The sequence below is a fragment of the Musca domestica genome, unplaced genomic scaffold, assembly GCF_030504385.1.
Source record: "Musca domestica strain aabys unplaced genomic scaffold, Musca_domestica.polishedcontigs.V.1.1 1, whole genome shotgun sequence".
NCBI lineage: Eukaryota > Metazoa > Arthropoda > Insecta > Diptera > Muscidae > Musca > Musca domestica.
The window spans coordinates 32,551,685-32,572,946 of record NW_026712114.1 but is presented as its reverse complement, the minus strand read 5'-3'; the positions used below and the strand labels follow the sequence as shown (position 1 = coordinate 32,572,946).

General features: G+C 31.4%; 1 protein-coding gene across 6 annotated transcripts in view; it reads right to left on the bottom strand.

Moving 5' to 3' along the window:
- Window positions 1–5,414: 5,414 nt before the first annotated feature.
- LOC109611617 (transcription factor kayak) overlaps window positions 5,415–21,262 on the bottom strand; it is a 132,415-nt gene continuing 116,567 nt past the window's right edge. For 5 of the 6 annotated variants that reach the window (XM_020035505.2, XM_059121790.1, XM_059121794.1 and 2 more), the window contains 2 exons: window positions 8,052–8,460; window positions 5,415–7,081 (listed from right to left, as the gene is read on the bottom strand). In XM_020035505.2, coding sequence (XP_019891064.2) covers window positions 5,916–7,081; window positions 8,052–8,460 — 1,575 coding nt within the window. In that variant the 3' untranslated portion in view covers window positions 5,415–5,915. Of the gene's footprint in view, window positions 7,082–8,051; window positions 8,461–15,465; window positions 17,752–21,262 lie in introns of those variants that run through there. The other variant, XM_005179874.4, reaches the window with a different exon arrangement.

Here is a 21,262-nt window from a genome sequence, read left to right as displayed (position 1 = left end):
TTTGCTAAATAGTAGACATCTCATATAGGGATTGCCTTCATTACAAGTTTTATTTTCATATTTTTTCTTTAGACACAAAATGCAAAGCATACTTTCAGGATCACGGAAAGTTCTTATTTATAAAAGTTAAAATTCATTGGTTGAAGGATTTTTAATAAATTTATAATATCTCATCCAATAAAGACGTTATTGATATTGGTTTCTTCAGTAATTTGTAGAACAAAATGTATCGTTGTTGGATTTTGAAAACAATTTCAGTTCAAAATCTAAATTAATGTTCTTAATGTTCCAATTACATATAGGTTCTTCAAATTTCAATTACAAATAATACATAAACACAAGGTTTGGTACTCCAACAAACCAAGTTTTCGTTGTGTATTAATTTGCTTAGTTATTCTCCTGTAGGATGATTATCCTTAATTTCCGTTTTATCAAGGCAAGGCATTGCCTTCAGTTAATAAAAGAAAATAATAATAAATTTAAAAAAACATTTTCAATTTAAGTTGCTTTTATTAGGACTGCTCTAGGACAAATGCCCCCAAAATGCCTCTTACCCAGCAAAGCAATGATGATCTGTTGTTTAGTTATACAGACAATACTTACTATTTTTGCTTTCCAAAAACATAATAAAAAGTCAATCATATTTTATTATTTTTTATTTAGATTTATTTTTATTTATATTTAAATAATAATTGTTTAAATCATTTGGTGTTAGTTAGTTTTTCTGTTATTAATGCATTTATTTGCCGTTATTATTAGTTATAAATTATTTATTTTTAAAGAAATGTATTTCTTCTTTAGTAATTTTGGACATTAAAATACATTTCTCAGACAAAAATCAATTAAAATCGATTTTTTATTATTAATTTTTGTATTATTTTTCTCCCTATTTCGTTCATATCAATTTAATTTTTATTTAGTTTTTTTTTTACTTAGTGATCGATTAAAGCTACAAATGTTCCATGTTCTTGTTTTATTTTTCATCATGTCGTTTGCTTTGTCTTTGTATTTCTATGCCAAAAAAATAAAGAATTGCTTGTTTCCCTTATTTCTATTCATTTTATAAAAATATATATAATTTTTAGCATTTCATTGTAATTAAAAAAGCTAATACAATGTATGTTGTAAATTTATCAAGATATACAATATAATACCAATAGGTTTAGCAAAATATTTAAAAAAGTCCATTGAATTTATTCCATAAATAAAAAAACAAAACTAAATAATAACATTTATGTAAGGCTTTTATCATTTGTGTGTCAGTGTAAAATATTAAAATTTTACTTTATTAGCATCCTACTATTAAAAATTCTTTAGTTTTTGAAGGCCATGTCCATCAGAAAAAAACTTATAATACACTTCATTTTTTATAAAAAGCGAAAAAATATATTTGTTTTTATTATAAATCTATAAATATTTTATTATTAATAATTGTTATCTGCTTATATTATTTATAAATATCACAACGCCTGACTTGGGGTTTTTTTAATATAACATTTGTTGTTAAGGACCAATGAATTTCTTTAAATGAGTGTATTTTATGGGGCCCTTTGAAATGTTTAAATTCATTGATGAATAGTACTCACATGATTAGTCAATGAAGGAGTTTCAAAAAAGTCACTATGGATCCCTTTTATACCCTACAAGACTATTGCGCTGATAGTAATGTAAAACTTTTTACTACGATACGATGAACAGTTTCGCCTTTATGATATCAAAAAAAAAAAAAAATAAATAAATAAATAAAAAAAAAGGCAAAACTAGTCTTGTAGGTGCTGGAACAGAACGTATGTGTTGGGGGTATTATACGTTTGATTGGAACATACAGTTTGTAACACTTCAAAATATTGGTCCTAGTTTAACAATTACTTGCATGGTAGAATTACAAGGTAACCCTTTCACGCCAGCTGGTATCAATTTGATACGTCAAAAAAATTGTTGTAATTTGAATTCGCCTTACAGATACATAACATAAATTTAAACTTCAAACGGAAACAACAAATAAACCTAGAATTCCTTATACTACTCAACCAAATGGCATCGAAATAATGGTTTTGAATCCTAGGTCTCTTTGGACGTAATCCGTTTCAGACGTTTGGAGTCCGTTTAGCGATGTCCGCCTTACAGTCTGTTTGTACGCACGATAAGGAAGGAGTATTCGATTTTGTCCAAATTTGGCGCATCGTAATTCATCTATCAAAATAAGATCAAGATGGGAATCGGTCTTGCCTCACAAAACGCCATCAGTGCTAGGTTAGGTGCGAAATAGGCAACATCGTTCCACTACATCAAGTACCTCCCCCACAAAGGGTCAACATTTCACATATACCAATATTTTTTTGAATAACCAAAACCTTTATTGAATCCGAAACAGGCATCACATTCTTTTTATATTTTACACATCCGATTATTTCTACTAACTCAAGATAAGCTTTTTTGCCTCTCCCACAAAGGCTCAAAATTTTGAAAATCCATGAAGCTCATAAAACGAGAAATTAACATCCGTTTCTATTGAGACTTGGTACATCTGAATATTTTCATCTACACAAGATCTGTAATAAAGATGGTAGAGATCGGAAATTCACCGTTTAATGTTGATATTGTTGATGGTTCCTTCCTCATATATTGAGTTCTCTGAATTCTTATTGAATTTGTTTCCATTGAGATTTCCATTTCACGGCATTTAACGCATTTTTATATGGTATTGTTTGCTTTTATCGAGTTCTCTTAAACCGGGAAACGTACAAAACAGTACAATTCACAACAACACAACATTTCCTTGCTTGAAATTTCAATAAAAATTTAAAAATAAACAATATTTTTCAATATTTCAAAATTGTTCTGATTGGTGCAAACCAATTTGCTTCAAATTTTATATGTCAGGTAAATTCGCTTTGCTTTCAATTTTGACATATCAAGTTTCCAAAAAAGTTGCTTTGTTGTAATTTTCGCCTATGTTGCTACCTGATATTTCTACCATGATTACTTGTTTAGTTTTCTTTTTTTTTTTGATTGAGAGGGTTCACATAGGCAACATAAATGGAATGGGCGATTTGAAGTTATTCCAGTGACAGCTCATTATATTGTTTACAAGCCTAAAAAAGCATTTTGGTGAGAATTTCCCAGAAAAAAAGTTATTCGTGATGGAATTTAAGCGTGGTAATGTGATTTCTTTATATTTGACTATCGTTAGAGCACTCCAACATTTAAATGTGAATAAATCTTTTGTGTCTCGTACCATCGCTCGATACCGTGATACTGATGGCGTAACCCGACGTCAAGGAAGTGGACGAAAGAAAAAAGCAACATCAGCAAAAATGGTTCGAAAAGTAAGGAAACGACTTGATTGAAACCCGCGTTGCAGTGGCTGAAAAATGGCTCGTGAGCTGAACATATTGCAATATTTTGCATTCGGCAAATATTGAAAAATGAGCTCGGGGTAAAGCCATTGAAATTCCAAAAAATGCAAGAACTTACACCGCAACAGAAAGAAAACAGACTCAAAAGAGCTAAAGAGTTGCTTCGTTTGGCCGAAAGTGGTGAACTGCGGAATTTGGTTTTCTCCGATGAGAAATCATTCGTTGTCCAGAAGTTTGTAAACAAACAAAATGATCGTGTTTACTTGCAAAAGAGGTCAGCTGAAAATGTGCACCTTCGGTTGGGCACCAGAACTTAAGCGCCGTCCATGGTGATGGTGTGTGCCGCCATAACAGCCGATGGTCGCTCTCCGCTCGTATTAATCGACCGTGACGTCAGAATAAATATCGCAAAAATATTCTGGATGGTGTATTAAAGCATTGGGCACGCAAACTTTTGGCCGCAGACCTTGGACATTCCAACAGGACTCAGCATCATTGCACTCAGCACGCGCCACCCAAGAAGGGTTACAAAATGAGGTTCCTCGCTTCATTTCCACCGCTCAATGGCCACCAAAATTTCCGGATACCAATCCGTTGGACTATTGTGTCTGAAGTATTGTCGAAAGCAAGGTTAACACTAAAAAATACCAAAGAGTCGATCACCTCAAGCAAGAGTTTCGCCAGGAATGCGCGAGAATACCGCATAGCAACATTCGAGCAGCGAGAAAGGTGACCAATTCAAACTAATCTAAACTTATTTTAACACTCTATGCTATTTCCGACATGTTTTGCTTTCATTCAATAAAATTAAAAAAATGTAAAAATTATGGCGTTTGACTTTGTTGCAGTTTTTTATCTCACCATGTAGTAGCTCAGTCATGAGTGTGATTTGGAACAAAGTCTTCTTGTTTCAAAGACATCATGATGTTAACATCATTCTGCAATAATTATATTTTATTTGTTTTACCACTTCCTACAACTGACCAAAAATTATGCATTTCTGGAAGCAAATCAAGTCCATTTCTTTATGTACAGATTCTGCAAATACTTTAGTGAGGCTTTATTATAAGTGTATGACCGTTGAAAGACATGGGCGCCAAATACGCCGCTTAAATCAGAAAATCAGCTTCAAGGGACTATAAAAATATTTTATATTTTGAATTCTGTTTTTTTATTTTTATTTAGAAAGCACTTGAGAAATTTCCCTATAATCTCTGTCATTTAAACTCTCCAAAGACTCCCTCAAAATCTTCTCATTCTCCAAATTCAAAGTATTGATTTAGATTTTTATTATTATTTTTTTATTTTTAGTTTTGTTTCGTTTTTTTTTTGTTTTGTTTTTAATATTGTTTCTTTTTCAATGTTTGCAAAAATAATAAATATAATATAGTTTTTTTAGTTTTATTTTTTTAAATAATTGCACATAGAAATAAAAAATAAGGAGAATTCAAATACAAAATCAATCAATAAAGAAACAATAATTATAACAGCAAATACAATAATAATAAAAAATATTTTTTATAAAAAAAATATAAAGCCAAATGTAAATCGTTTCGTTTTAATTCATACAAAAAATAGTTTGGTTGATATTTTATGTCGTACTGTAGTATGTGTGTATATGGGAGTGTGTTGTTTTTCTTGGATCGATGTAGATGTAGAAGGTGTAATAAAAAATCGTTTTTTATATCATAAAAAATATAATTGTAGTTTTGTTTTATTATTAACTTTTTGTCGTATATGTATAAAATAATTAAAAATAATAATACATTATTTTGAAATTGAATTAATTAAAAAAGGAAAAAGTGGCAAAAAGATAAAATTATTCAAAAAAAAGAGAGAACATATAACAGTATCCATCAGCCAATTTCAACATGCATTATTTTAATTTCTTGGAAATCTCTTGGACGTTCATCAACTGTAGGCTTACATTACAAAAACGAGCAATTTGTGTTCTTTTTTTCAGGGGTTTTTGGTTCTTTTTAAAGCAGTTTAATGGATGTGTTCCTTCATAGTCTTCTTCTATTTGTTATTGTTAAAACACTAAATAATGGATAGTTTCGATTGCAATCATTTAGAAAATAATTTATTTTTCTTTTCTTTTTATAATCTGTCCTCATTTTGTGTTGTTTTGGGAGGTTTTCTTTAAACAAATACAAGGACAACAATTTGGAAATAACTTAGGTTCTCTAGTAGTTCACATTTCTTGTGGGGTTTAGTTTAAATTTCTTAGACTTAACAATAAATTGTTTTAGTTTAAACATATAAAAAATTATTTTTGTTTTTCATTTTTTTAAATTAATAATTATATATACTTTTAAAAAGTAATTGGGTTTTGCTTCTTCAATCAATAATTGTTGTAAGAAATTTAAAGTTTTGTTTGCTTAAAGTATATAAGGGGGGGGCTTTGCTTTTAAAAAGTTTTTTTGTTTTTGTTTTTGCTTTTTTATTTTTCATTTGTTTTAAGACCAGCTTCGTTTGCACTCTCTCTCCTCTGATGTCACAGGTTTCTTTTTTTGTTGTTATCATTTTTCTCTACTCCTCCAGTTCCAGTTCATGTTATAAGCTCACCAACTTGGAGGGTTCACTAGTGGGCGTTACCAATTCCAAAGGATGTTTGTTTTGTGAAGAACATGTGGGCACCAAGGGACCGGAAACGGGCGTTAGACCAGTTCCACCATCCATTAGAGAATCAAAATTGAACATACCCGTTGATGGAGTCTGTATGGCTACACCATTAATGTCTGTAGGAGGTTTATTATCGGCCATGTTCAATGCCAAAGTCTGGGCCATGTTCCTGGGCACTGTGGGCAAGGAATTGGGACGTTGTTTGGAATTGGGCTTTATCATATTGGAATTGCTGGACAATACTGAGCCAAAGCTAATGGGTGGCGTTGTTACAATGGGTGTGTTCAAAGAAGACGAGGCTGCGGCTAAGGAGGCCGATAGCGTGGCTACATTGGGTAGGGGCGGTGGTATCATGGGATTATTGTTGGACAGCAACATTTTCTTGGGCGAGGGAGGGCCATCTAGTGATGAATTGGAATCCAATGTAGAATCTAATGGTTCAGGTTTGATTTGAGCTAATAGTTGATCATTCAATACTGGTTTCAAGTCCAATGGTGAATTACTTCGGGCTGTCGACGACAATGTGGTGTCAAGGCCAGTGATATTGCTATTATCCGTGGCGGGTATCAAACCACTCAGGCTATTTACCGATAATACATCGGGATTTATTTGGCATGATGTACGATGGGCTTCAAGTATGTACTCCAATTCTTGTTTCGTGTTATTCAACGATTCAATTTGTTTCTGCAATTCTTCGCGTTTTTTCTCCAGCACGGCCACCTCTTCGGTCAGTTCATTGGTCTGATCGACACGGCGTTTGCGGCAACGTGCCGCGGCCAATTTGTTGCGTTCACGGCGTACACGACGTTTCTCCTCTTCTTCGGGCGTTAGGCTGGCATTTGTGGTAGGACGACGGCCACCACCACGACGAGTCGTTGTGGTGGTAGTGTTTTTTGTTGTTGTTGTTGTGGCACTTGTTGATGAGGTATTTGAGTTAAGATTAGCTGAATTCGGCATTTTGGCCACTGCACTGGCCACCGCCAATGCAGCCAAATTGATTGAATTGGTAAAGTCATTGGTTGTTGAGGAATTGGAATTGTTGAGATGTGACATGCCCAAACCATTTTGAAATGAAATTGTATCGGTGGCGGCACTTGCTGTAAAAAGAGGGAAGAAAGAGAAATGAGATTAGAATAAAGCTAAAATAAAAAAAACAAAATAGGGAAAATAAATGAAAATTGCAGTATCAGTCGGTGTTGTTGGCATGAGGACATGAGGATGGGGGAACTTTTGTAATACATTTAAAAGTTTTCAATAATACGAGTCTGCCAGCATAAATTGCCGCCTTAACAGTCGATGGTCGCTCTCTGCTCGTATTAATCGACTGTGGCATCAGAATAAATGTCGAATATTATCGCGAAAATATTATGGAGGGTGTATTAAAGCCTTGGGCCGTTTGAAGGCCATAATTCGTACCAAAGGTGATCAATTCGACCAAATCCAAACTTATTCTAAATTGTAATGCTATTTCCGATATTTTTTGCTTTCATTCAATAGAATTAAAAAAAATGTAAAAATTATGGCGTTTGACTTTGTTGCAGTTTTTTTTTATTTCACCCTGTATTTTTTGTATTTGACGTCATCCTTTTAAAATAATGTTTTTTTTGCAGATTTTTGCACAAACTCACACATAGTAAGGCTTTAACCATAAAATGTGCTTTTTAATATATATAAACTTCTCGTATTGTTTTCTGAAATATTCCGAAGATCAACCTAAAATCTACGGATTCTAAGGAATTTTAATCTAAAATTTTCAAAAAATGTTGTAGAGGGGGAACTTGGTTCCTCTTTTAAGGCTACTTTGCATTGTAAACTGGTATGCAGGTGTCTTCTATTCTTTATTCTACTTTAATAATCTGCTGGGTTCGCCCTGTGTTTATTAAAACTTTTAAGGTTGCTTTGGATGAATGATTTTTTTTTTTTTTTGAAGATCTTAAGGAAGTTACAGAAATTGTTTACAAAAAAGGTAGTTTGACTAAAATTTGAATTTTCTGTTTTCGTACTTGATACGTGAATGTAAAATGCCATTTGACACTTCAATTTTGTTTAGCGTTTTTTTCCACTTACAATTATCGGTTGTGGCCATCGAATTGTCTTCATGTAAATTGTTCCATGATTCCTGAGAATTTTCTTCGGTACCCGAATCGTTTGTATTTCCATAATCGTTTACACTGGCTCCGCCGCTGATATCACCCAAATAGATGTTGTTGAGGGCGGCCGTTGTTAGGCCACTGCACGGCGCTGTGACGGATGTTATCGTTGTGGAATTAGTTGTATTATTAGTGTTGTTATTGCTATTCGTTGTTGGATTATATGAACCCAATGGTGGTGGTATAAATCCAGCCTGATATGGTGCATTCATTGGCTCACTTGTCAATTGTGTAAAGGTCTCCTCTATGCTACGCAGTGTCGTTGGCGTCAGGGTGGGTGTGGTCAATGTGGGTACACCTGTTTGCATGCATTCCATAGAGACGAGCTGCAATTTACGAAAAAAAAAAAATAGGAATCAATAAAATGAGATTCATAAACAAAATTAAAAAAAATAATAATGATTTTTATTTTTCATATTTCTGGGAAAGCGTGTGTGTTTATATTTCATGTTTTCGGGTTTTGAGTTCAAAGTCGTATAAACACTTTTAATGTTTTTTTTAATTTAATTTAGATAGAAATGTCGGAGTGTTCCACTTACAATTCTTAAGTGTAAACAATAAACTTTTCTCAAAACAAAATCAAAATAAACAGACAACAAATTAAAAGAAAGTATTCGTGGAATTTTTTTTGGAAATTTTTAAAATAAACAAACAAACTTTAGGAATTATTATAAACTATTATTCCTTCCGGCCAAAATTCTATTCCCGCGAAAATCATTTTCCTCGAGAGACAAATGCATCCTCCAATCGTAAATAATTTGGGGAAAATAATTAGCTAATGGGTCTTTTTCGTACCTTGTGTAACCTATTTTGCCTAAATTGGTACCAAATTTGAGGTGTTTTTATTTTGTATTAAAATAAAGTAAGTTAAATCAATTACTTTTCAATTTTAGGACTCGAATATATGTGTCTGATGTTGAAAACAAATTAAACAAATATATCCAATTTTATACGAAATCATAAATTCCGATAAATTCCATATTTATATCAGATTTCTGGTTAAGAGAAATATTTAGATATAGAATCGCCAACTTGTTTCGCCAGTTATGACAGATATATTTGTGGGGGATGTACAGAAGAAGTGCGCCGATACCTTTGTGGGGGATGTACCAGAAGGAGTGGTTCGATCTCTACCATCTTTATAACAGATATTGTGTTAATGGAAAAATCGAAATGTGCCGAGCCTGAATGAAATCGGATGTTAATTTTTATTTTTTTATTAGCTTCATGGTTTTTCAAAAATTTGACACTTTGTAGGGGATGTACCAGAAGGAGTGGACCAATATATCCCATTTTCACCAATATATCCCAATATTTTTGGTTATTCAAAACTTTGACCCCTTGGTGGGTATTGTGTTAATAGAGATATAGAGATGTGTTAATTCTGAATGGAATCGGATGTTAATTTCGCGTTTTATGAGCTTCATGGATATTCAAAAATTTGACCCTTTGTGGGGGAGGTACAAGAATAGACCGATCTATTAAATCTTCACACCAGTCTTTGGTTTAATAAAAATATTGCGATGTGTGTACTTTGAAGAAAATTAGACTCTTTGTCACCAATTGGTAACAGAATGAGGGAAAATCGAATACAATTTCAATTTATTACAATATTTTCCCAACATTTACATATCACCATGGCACAGATGTTGTTCATGGTAATTTTATTAAAACAAGAAAAAAAAATAATTCAAAATCAAAAAACCAAGACATCAGTAAATGCATGACCGAAATATTTATATATGTGCATATCTATCACGTGTAGGTGTGTCCTATTTTAAAAGTCACTACAAACGCAATCAATAGCATCACTAAAATTCCGTATATGCATACATTTATCTGTATATATATGTGTGTAGTTACACATTAAAATATATTTTTTTATATTTAAAAAAATATATATAAATAATTTTATAACATTTTATATGTATGTCAGATTGTTGGGAGAAAAAAAATGCTTGCCACATGAAAAGCCACCAAATGGTCTGGTTGGTATATCTGCCATACCATCTGCCATAACGTGTGAATGATGTAGACATACATACATGTATGATACATACATACATTTTATAATGAGAAAACACATAATATACATATTTTTATAATCAGGTGTGGATTTGGTGAAAATTATTATAATAATTAAAACAATTTTTTTTTTGATTTGTTTAATGTGTGAGAGAAAAATAACATTATATTTTATGATAATGAAGGAAAACAAGACAGACAGGGGAGATGCATAATAAGATTTAGATGAAGCAACAAATTTGACATATATACAGCAAAATAATTCGATCTTTTTCTTCTGAAATAAACTCTTTTTGCAATTTTATTTATTTGCTATACATATTGCAATAAACATCAGCAAATTATATATTAATTATTAGTCGCGTTTGGTTAATAACAATCATAATAGTATGCAGCCACACACACGCATAACTAACCACACCTTTCTCGTAATTATTGTATTAATAATAATACAGCGAAATAAAACAAAACCAATAATTATCTTTAAAGCTCCCAGAAATGAAATATTTGTTCTCACGTTTAGCAAACAATGCCACACAACAAATGGAGGAGACAAAATGTAAATACAAAAAAAAAAAAAAAAAAAAAAAAAACAAAACAAAAACTAAGAACATAAACTAATAAATCATAGTTTATTTTTATTATTGCAGTTCAGAATGATTAGCAATAGAGGAAAAAGTGTTTCAAATGTTTTTTTCCTAGACAAGCTACTTAAATTGTCTTAAATCAAAGCAAAAGCTGACAGCTGACAGGTGTTTGGGAGCCGTCATTATGGATATGCGATACTGAAGAAAAAAATTAAATAAATTTCAAATATCAACATACATAGGTTTGGATTTTCGTGGGAAAATACTATAATAATTCTTTAATTTACATTAATAACTTAAAAATAAAAATATATATTTTTATTTTTAATTTTGAATGAATTTAATTAAAGAAATATGACAATTTTTGAAATTAATTTGTGATATTCTTTAAAACTTGGCTATAAGTTCACAACGAAATCATTTATGTTTAAAATTCTACCTTTCGAAATGAAAATGGATTTCTCGAATTTAAACAAAAAAGTTTCGAATTAAAATGAAATTCTCGAATCATAATTGAAATTATTTTAATTACTACTTAAATGTTTTCAATTACATTTGGAAAAAGCTTAAATTTGTATACCCTAAGCCATATGGCTACAGAGGGTATATATTATTTGATACGGCCAAAACGTGCCTCATCGAAATAACGGTTTTAGGCCCTAGGTCTCTTTGGACCAAATCCGTTTCAGGTGTTGAGTTTGGAGTTTCCAGTCGATTTAGCGATGTCCGTCCCTCTGTCTGCTGGCTGGTGCGCACGATAACTCTCGAGGGGATTTTGCTCTTTGCAAATCGTAATATTTGCATCAGGGCTAGCTCAGGTGCGAAAATGGACAATATCGGTCAACTACATCGTGTACCTCCCCCACAAAGGGTCAATATTTTAAATTATTATAACTCTTATAAAATGTGATTTAAGAGTCCGATTGTTTTAAAATTACACACATGACATTATTTCTACTAACACAACATCTGATGGAATATATTGGAGTCCACTCCATCCATTTCGGAGGTACCATATCCCACAAAGGGTTAAAAGTTTGCATATCCATGAAGCTCATAAAACGCGAAATTAACATTCGATCCCATTCAGACTTGGTACACCTCAATATTTCTATTAACATAAGATCTGTTATAAAGATGGTAGGGATCGGACCATTCCTTCTGGTTCCTACTCCACCAAGAGTCAAAGTTTTAAATAACCAAAACGATCATAAAATCCGAAATAAGCATTCAGTTCTCTTCAAATTGCACACAATATTTTAATTAACCCAATGTCTGGTGGGAAATTGGGATATATCGGCCCACTCCTTCTCGTACCTCCCCCCATAAAGGATCAAATTTTGGAATATCCCTGAAGATCATAAAACGCTAAATTAACATGCATGGAATTGGATGTGACTTGGTAAATCTCAATATTTCTATCAACAAAAGATCTGTTATAAAGATGGTAGAGATTGGACCATTCCTTTTGGTACCTCCTCTACAAAGGGTCAAAGTTTAGAATAACCAAAACGGCACGTCGCAATATTTATATCATATGTATATAGGTCCGATATGAAATGGAAAATATTTGGCCATTTCTTCGAAACCTACTTCGGGTCAACAAATTGAATAATCATAACACAAGTCAAAATATATTTAAACAAAAACGAACATTGGCTATATATAATGATACATTTTATACTGTTTTTTTTTAATTTGCTAAAAAAAATAAAAATAAATAAATAAAAATTAAATTGTTTATTGAACTGCTCTTATTTATGCTATAATTTCCAATGGTAATTCCCCCCACCCCCCATTTCATTTCCCATCTCAATTCAATTCTTTTATTCCGCGAAAATCATCAACGGGCACAACAAAAGCGCAATATTGATGAAAATAAAACAAACATTAAAATAACAACAAAGCAAAAAAACAAAACAAAATACAAAAGCAAAAAAAAAAATAAGTTCACACACGTTGTCGAAGAAAGAACGAAAGCAAAAAAGGTTTTATTTTTAAAGATGAACTCGTAGTGAAAATTTTGTTTTGACTTTTCTTCATGGGAAAAATTCACAACATTTTATTCGATTGATATTTTTGTTGTTGCCGCGTCTTAATTGGTAATGCTGGCATTGTTTGTTTCTTTTCGATTTTCTTGTACATGAGAGAAGAAGAGTGTTGATTTTAATTAACAATTTCTCTTAAAAGTTAGGTATTTGATGCATTTTTCAAGTGATTGGAATTCACATTGGAAATTTTTGTTAGAAAACGTGAAAGGGAGAAGTGAAGTTTTTAAGTTTGAAACTCCACAGAATTGAATAGAGAAAAGAGGTTTTCGAAAATTCTTAAGGAGACCTAAAAATATAACATTCGAATTTAGGATTTCTAGAATAATACATTTCGATTCTAAAGCAATTTACGCTCCTACTTCCTTTTCAAAACCGAAATTTCATAAAGAGTTCTATTTCAATATTTTATGGAATGTTGGATATAACAGATTTTCTAATTATAATTCGTTTCAATAATAATAAAAATTCAATAATAATAAAATAAATAATAATATTCATTGACTACATATTCAACAAGCAAAATTTAGTGTATAACAGTTTCATTCACAAATGTATGACATATGTCTGCAAACAAATTACTTTTATTACATTATATTGTGGAAAATCCTTAATATTTTTCCATATAGACGAAGTGCTGTATGATGCTAACGAAGATTTTACATCAGCCTATACTGTTGAATTTATGACATATTTTTCTAGGTAAATCTATCATATAACACATTCGTCGGAAAAAATATGCATTCTATAAATGATAATACATTTATATACATTAAATATTTTGTATAACAGTTTTTTTTTTGTAGAATACATCACTTTCTATAAATTATAATACATTCATATGCATTAAATGTCTTGTATAACACTTTCGTTTTTGTAGAATACATCTATAGAAAGAACGTGTCATATAAATGTGCTGGGAAATGAATACCCCATACAGAATGAGATAAAAAAAAAACTACAACAAAGTCAAACGCCATAATTGAATAAAAACAAAAAATGTCGGAAATGGCATCAAATTTTAGAATAAGTTTAGATTTGTTCGAATTGATCACCTTTGGTACGAATTATGGCCTACAAACGGCCAATGAAACCGTCACACGCTGCCCGAATGTTGCTCTGCGGTATTTTGGCCTTTCCCGGCGTAGCGCTTGCTTGAGGTGATCGACACTTTGGTATTTTTTAGAGCCAATCTTTTTTTCCAAAATACTCCAGAAACAATAGTCCAACGGATTGGTCTCCGGAGATTTTGTTGGCCATTGTGCGCTGGAAATGAAGCGAGGAACCTCATTTTGTAACCATTATTGAGTAGCGCGTTCTTAGTGCGATGGTGCTGAGTCCTGTTGGAATGTCCAAGGTCTGCGGCCAAAATGTTTGCGTGCCCAAGGCTTAAATACACCCTCGAGAATATTTTCGCGATAATATTCGAGCGGAGAACGACCATCGGCTGTTATGGCGGCCCACACCATCAGCATGGCCTGCGCTTGAATTCTGATGGCCAACCGAAGGTGCACATTTTCAGCTCACCTCTTTGGCAAGTAAACACGATCATTTTGTTTGTTTACAAACTGCTGGACAACGAATGTTTTCTCATCGAAGAAAACCAAATTCGGCAGTTTACCACTTTCGGCCGAGCGAAGCAACTCTTTAGATCTTTTGAGTCTATTTTCTTTCTGTTGCGGTGTAAGTTCTTACACTTTTTGGAATTTTAATGGCTTTAGCCCGAGCTCATTTTTCAATATTTGCCGAATGGAATATTGCGTTATGTTCAGCTCACGAGCCATTTTTCGGTCACTGCATCGCGGGTTTCGATCAAGTCGCTTCTTTACTTTTCGAAACATTTCTGCTGATGTTGCTGTCTTCAAAGATTTATTCACATTTAAATGCTGGAGTGCTCTAACGATAACCACTTGTGGTTTTCCAGCCAAATATAAGGAAATTACACTATTACGCTTCAATTCCATCACGAATAAATTTTTTTCTGGAAAAATGTCACCAAAATGCTTTTGTACGTTTCTAGACAATATAATGAGCGGTCACTGGAATAATTTTAACAGTTGTCGGACGAGTGGCTTAGAAATGACAGCAGTTTCTCACACTGTATTTTAAAATACACTTTCGCCCAAATAAAAAAAATACTGTTATACAGTATATTTTAGCTGATGTATCCTTACGGAAAATATTTTATATGACACTTTTGCTCATAAAAAATGTTATATTAAATATTTTCGTTAATTGCAATTAAATTAAATATATTTTTGTTACTCTTTTCTGTGCAGGAGCATTGTTATGCAATATATTTCTATGTAGAAAATGTATTTTATCCCATTTCGCTCATATAAAAAAACTGTTATACAAAATATTTTCATTGAAAGATTTATATTAAGATATATTTTGCAATTTTTATAAGAAAAACTTGTCAAATAAGACTTCTCCAAAGAAAAAATCTTTTATAGTACTTTATAAATTTTAAAATATGCAATTTATAACACTTTTCTATTCAAACAATTATTGGTATAACCGTTTTCCCCCAAGTGAAAAGCGATATATATATATTTGCTTTCTCCATTTAAAACGTGTTGTATTACACTTTCGTGCATGCACAAAGTTTGTATAACACAATAACTGTCAAATGAACTGTTCGAAATAAAAAAATAAAACTAATCAATACCTGTTGCATAAATAGCTCATTAGCGAGGAAATTGGCAATTTCACAGGCGTCCATGGCAAGACGATCACAATTGTTATTATTATTGTTGTTGTTATTATTATTATCATTATTACTGCTATTGTTATTAACGGTATTGGAATTATTATTCGTTTGATTTATTAGATTGTTATTCGATTGATTTGTAGCAGGAGTTGGAGGAGCACCATCACTAATTGTGGTAGCAGCAGACGTATTTGCCAAATTTTTGTTGCCACCACCGGCTGATGAAGTTGCAGCAGCAGTAGTTGCAACATTATTGGCTGATGAAGATTTCGAAATTGCGGCCATTTGATTGTTTAGTTGCAACTGTTGTTGGTGTTTCAATTGTTGTTGCAATAACTGAAATTGTTGCAATTGTTGTTGCTGATGATGGTTATAAGGATGCTGTGATTGTTGTTGCTGCTGCTGGTGGTGGTGTTGTTGTTGCTGCTGCTGTTGGATGTTATTGTAATAATTTTGAGCATTTGCATTGAAGAAATGCTCTCTTTGATTGTAAAATGTTTGAGAGGGAAATGGAAATCCAATTCCATGGCCAGTAGCACTTGTTGCTGTAGAGGCTGCTGATGCCGATGGTGGGGCAGACAAGGGGCCGGGGATTATGGCATTGGCTGTTGCTGCTGCTGCTGCCGATTTTGTGTAGGCGGAACCGGAAATTGGTGTGGCCAAAGAAGTCAGGCTGCTGTTGAGGTTAAGAGAGTTCGGTCGTTGGGGACGAGAGAGAGCATGGTTATTGTTGTTTTGTTGCGTCTTAGCTGCTGTTGGTTGAGCATTAAAATTTAGTGGATTATTGTTGTTGTTGTTGTTGCTACCACCGCCCAGTGTATTGAAAGGGAAATTATAGCCGTAGGCATTGTTGTTATTGTGATTTAGACTCAACATGCTTGAGGGTTGCTGTGCTGCCGCCTGTTGTTGGTGTTGAGTATAGCTTTGTTGTAGCCTTAACAAATGTTGCTGCTGTTCTTGTTGCAGTTGTTGTTGTTGCAAATGATGTTGATTAGCTAAATAACCGCCAAGCGTAGGTGGTTCTAAGCTGTGATTTGAAACTGAAACTGGTGATGTTGTTGCTGCTGCCGACGATGCTGCTGTTAGAGATGTAGGAGTTGTGGATGGAGAATGAAAAGAGTATCTGGCAGACTGATTACTGTTATATGAATGATAGTTGGGTATTTGTTGGAGATGTTGATGTTGTTGTGGGTATTGATTATGATGTGTTTGTTGTTGTTGCTGATGCTGATGCTGCGGCTGCTGTTGATTGTTATTGTTGGGCCTATTGTAGGGATGGTACGCTTGGTACGGTTTTACATTTAAGTTTTTCATATAGCTTAATTAATAAATAACAAGTTTTTAAGGAAAATAAATATATAATTGTTTTTGCTTATATAATATTACCTAAAAACTAAATTAAGTTATTATAATATAAAAACAAACAAAATAAATAAATATGGGGCGGATAATATCAATAGGCTTGACTAGTTATAGGATTTTAAATTAAAGCGAAAATGAGTAAATTGAGCGTCTTTTGTTTTTATTAAATAAATTAAATATGTCTTAAGTTTTTTGTTTGGTTTTTTGTTGCTTTAAAAAATAATTAATTTTATATATTTACAATAAAAAGCTTTTCTTAGAAAAGATTTGGTTTTTTTTAGAACAATTGAAGTACCCAAGGTAATTTGTATGGCACAATTGTGAGCAAAGAAAACCAGAAAGTTGTTATAACTTTCAAAATATTATTTATCGTTTCGTTCAAAAAAAAGTCGTTGTAATCGTTGAGTGTTCGTTTAATAAAATGTACTGTTCGTTAAGTTCATTTGTAAAGTTCGTTCGTTTTGTACTGATTTCTCGTCATCAGTTATTTATAAAAACAGTCTTCATTTAGTTCAGGTGGTTTCACATTTTTATTGTGATTGGTGAACACTTTTGAAAATTTCGGCTTTCCCCCTACGAAGCTGGGGAAGTTGAGGATTTCGTTAAACAATTGGTCTTGCCCGACCCAGTGTTGACAAGACAAAATCCAAGTGATCATAATATAATTTTCAAATCTCACAAAATTACAACGAAATATAAATTGTTATTATTATATTGATGTATTTGAAGTTTTTGTTGTTGTTGTTCTTGTTATTTTACGTTTTTTATCGCTATGCAAAAACAATTTCTTTTAAATACTAAACGAATTTCATTAAAATACATTTAAAGTAATGGGACAAGTAATAACAAGAATAAATATTTTGTAGTCGATAACAATTTGTTTAGAAATATTTAAACATTTATTTTTAAATTGAAAAAAAATATTTTTTTGCAATATTTCTTAAACTATTTTATATATGGTTTTGTAAAAATTAAAAAAAACGTATTTTAATTATTTAAGTTTTGCATTAATTGACAGTACAAAAAAATTATAATAAAAAAAATTTCACAAGATTTTGTGACCCAAAAAGTTTATTTCAAATTAAAAAAAATATATATTCTCCTTTTTCTAATTTTTATGAAACTAGAATTGTTTGGGTCTTGCTTCGAAAATATTTCTATTAAAACAACATCTATTTTTTAATTTTTTCAAATTATTATTACTTTTATAACAATTTTAGTGTTTTAAAAATATACTTTGAATTTCACGCAAAATATATCTTACAATAAAAATATTTTTAACAGTTTTTTATAAAAAAATATTATTATCGCTACAAATATTTTTAAGAAAAAATCATTTCAACACAAAATATAATTTCTTAAAATTTAAAAAAAATATATTTTATTAGAAAGAAATTGGTTATCTTTTTTAAATATATTTTAATTTTTATTGATTTTATTTTAAAAATCAGACAGAAATTAATTTAGTATTTTTTACAACTTTTTTTTTTTTTTTATCGAAAATATAAGTATTTGTATTTGGTTTGCTAGAACAATATATTAAAAAACCAGAATTATATAACTGATTTAAGGTTTTTGCAAAAAAAAAAAAAAAAATATATATATTTAAATGGTAATTCTAGATCTTGTAAATTTCTTTAACAACTTTAAAAATTCCAGTTTTTCCTGGTCAAGAAAAAAAATTTATTTGTGTTTAGAATAAAATATTATGTTATTTTTTGTTATACATTATTCAATTTATTTAATTTTATTATTGTCTTTTATTTATATTTTCGTTTTTTTTTTTAAATATTATTTTTTTAAATATATTGTTATTTAAAATAAATATATTCAGATTATTTTAATTTTTTTGCCGGTATTTTTTATTCAAATTTATTATTGTTTATTATTTATATTCTCGTTGATTATTTAAATTTTCGTTGATTAGTTATATTTTTCGTTTATTAAAATATTATTTTTTGTATATATTTTTTATAATATATTTTTAAAAAACTTTAAATTTTTGTTATTGAAAATATTTTTTTATAATTTTTTTTAAAAAGATTTTGTTTTGTGAATTTATATTTCTTATGTTATATTTTTCTTCTACAAATATAGACAAAATTGTGCTTAAAATATTTTTTTAAATATATTTAAATTGTACTTAATTGGCCAATGTTGCTTTGGCATACAAAATGAATAAAATAACACTTTCTTAAAAAAAAAACTTTTTTTTATAATTTTGTAAATATTTTGTAAATTTTATCACGTGTATTTGTAGGTTTTTATTTTGTTTGATTATGCTCTCTTTTTTTTCGAAAAACACTCTTTAAAATTCTTTCTCTCTCTTTCTCTTTTGCTCTCAATGTGCTGATGATCAAAAAATATATTTTTTCGTGGTTTTTTATTTATATTTATATTTAAATAAAATCGTAAATTTTTATTAGCAATATTCTCCTATGTTTATTGAAAGAGAATTTAGTTCAGTTACAGCCAAATCCAAGAGTAAATCCCTGCATTTATTGTTGAACAATAACAACAAATCCAAATGCTCTCTGCTCGCCGCTCTCGTTGAAATTTATTTGTTTTTATTAAAGAAGACGAAACGATATTTTATCTCTCTCTCTCTCGGTGTTGTACTCCTTTTAGATCTTTCTCGTGCTCTTTTGTTTTAAATGGCAGGTCGTCGCTTCGTTGTTCGTTGAATTTCGTAATTATGATTAATAAGGTTACGTTTTATTTTTGGGGATTTTTTGGCTTTTTTGTTTTTAAATCCACAAATCGTTGCTTTCAAATAAATTATGGAAAAAATAGTCGTGCAATTTTATTTTACATATATGAATTTTTTTAACAAAAACACCGCCTGTAATAATGATATTCTTTTATCACGAGGCTTTCCAATGACAATTATATTTTATATTTTTCTAAATTGAAAATTCAATTTATTCTTTTTATTTCTTTTGCTTAATTATTTTCAATTCGTTTGACGGCGTATCGCGCAAAAAATCAAGACGCCCCGTTATTACCGCAGTGTTTCGTTACTCGTTTGTGACTAAATTCAGTTCTGCTACTCTTTTGTAGCCACAAAAAGATTTTCTTTTAGTTTTTTTTTTCGATTTGGTTTTGTGCAAAAACAACAACGCCAACAACAATGACAATAAGAAAGACAACAACAACACCAATCAGCGGCAGCATGACACTCAATTTAGAATTGAAAATTCAAAATATATATCTCACATACAGCCAACTATAGGATGGATAGATGGATGCTAGGCGGCTAGATTGCTCATTAGATTTGTGGCGGGCAGCATATCGACAAATCTACGTATGTATGTATGTAGCGGCTAGATATTGAGATAGATTCTATTAGATATGGACATGGTGGACGACTAAGAAGAGAAGTACTAAAAAAATACGTATAGAGGGAAATGCTAAGTTCGTTTAATCTACAGTAGGGCAACAATTTTTGCAAAACAAAGATATTTGTAAATTGAATATTTTAAAATTTTAGGAAATTTTAGCCAAAATAAAAAAAAAAGCAAATGAAAAGGGTTTTTTGTACATCTATAAAAAAACAGCAACAAAGTCAAAGGCCATAATTTTTACATTTTTTTTTAAATTTTACTGAATGAAAGCAAAAATGTAGGAAATAGCATCAAATTTTAGAATAAGTTTGGATTTGGTCACCTTTGTCACGAATTATGACCTTCAAACGGACAATGAAACCGTCACACGCAGCCGGAATGTTGCTCTGCGGTATTTTGGCCCATTCCCGGCGAAGCGCTTGCTTGAGGTGATCGAAAATTTGTATTTTTTAGTTGCAAGCTTGTTTCCAAAATACTCCAGACAACGGATTGGTATCCGGAGATTTTGGTGGCCGATGTGAGCTGGAATTGAAGCGAGGAACCTCATTTTGTAACCATTTTTGGGTGGCGCGTGCTGAGTGCGATGGCGCTGAGTCCTGTTGGAATGTCCAAGGTCTGAGGCCAAAATGTTTGCGTGCCCAAGGCTTTAATACACCCTCCAGAATATTTTCGCGATAATATTCGGTCTTTATTCTGATGCCACGGTCAATTAATACGGACGAAGAGCGACCATCGGCTGTTGTGGCAGCCCACACCATCACCATGGCCGGCGCTTGAGTTCTGGTGGCCAATCGAAGGTGCAAATTTTCAGCTGACCTCTTTTGGCAAGTAAACACGATCATTTTGTTTGTTTACAAACTTCTGGACAACGATTGTTCTCTCATCGCAGAAACCAAATTCGGTTGTTCACCACTTTCGGCCAAGCGAAGCAACTCTTTAGCTCTTTTGAGTCTATTTTCTTTCTTTTGCGGTGTAAGTTCTTGAACTTTTTGGAATATCAATGGCTCATTTTTCAATATTTGCTGAATGGAATATTGCGATATGTTCAG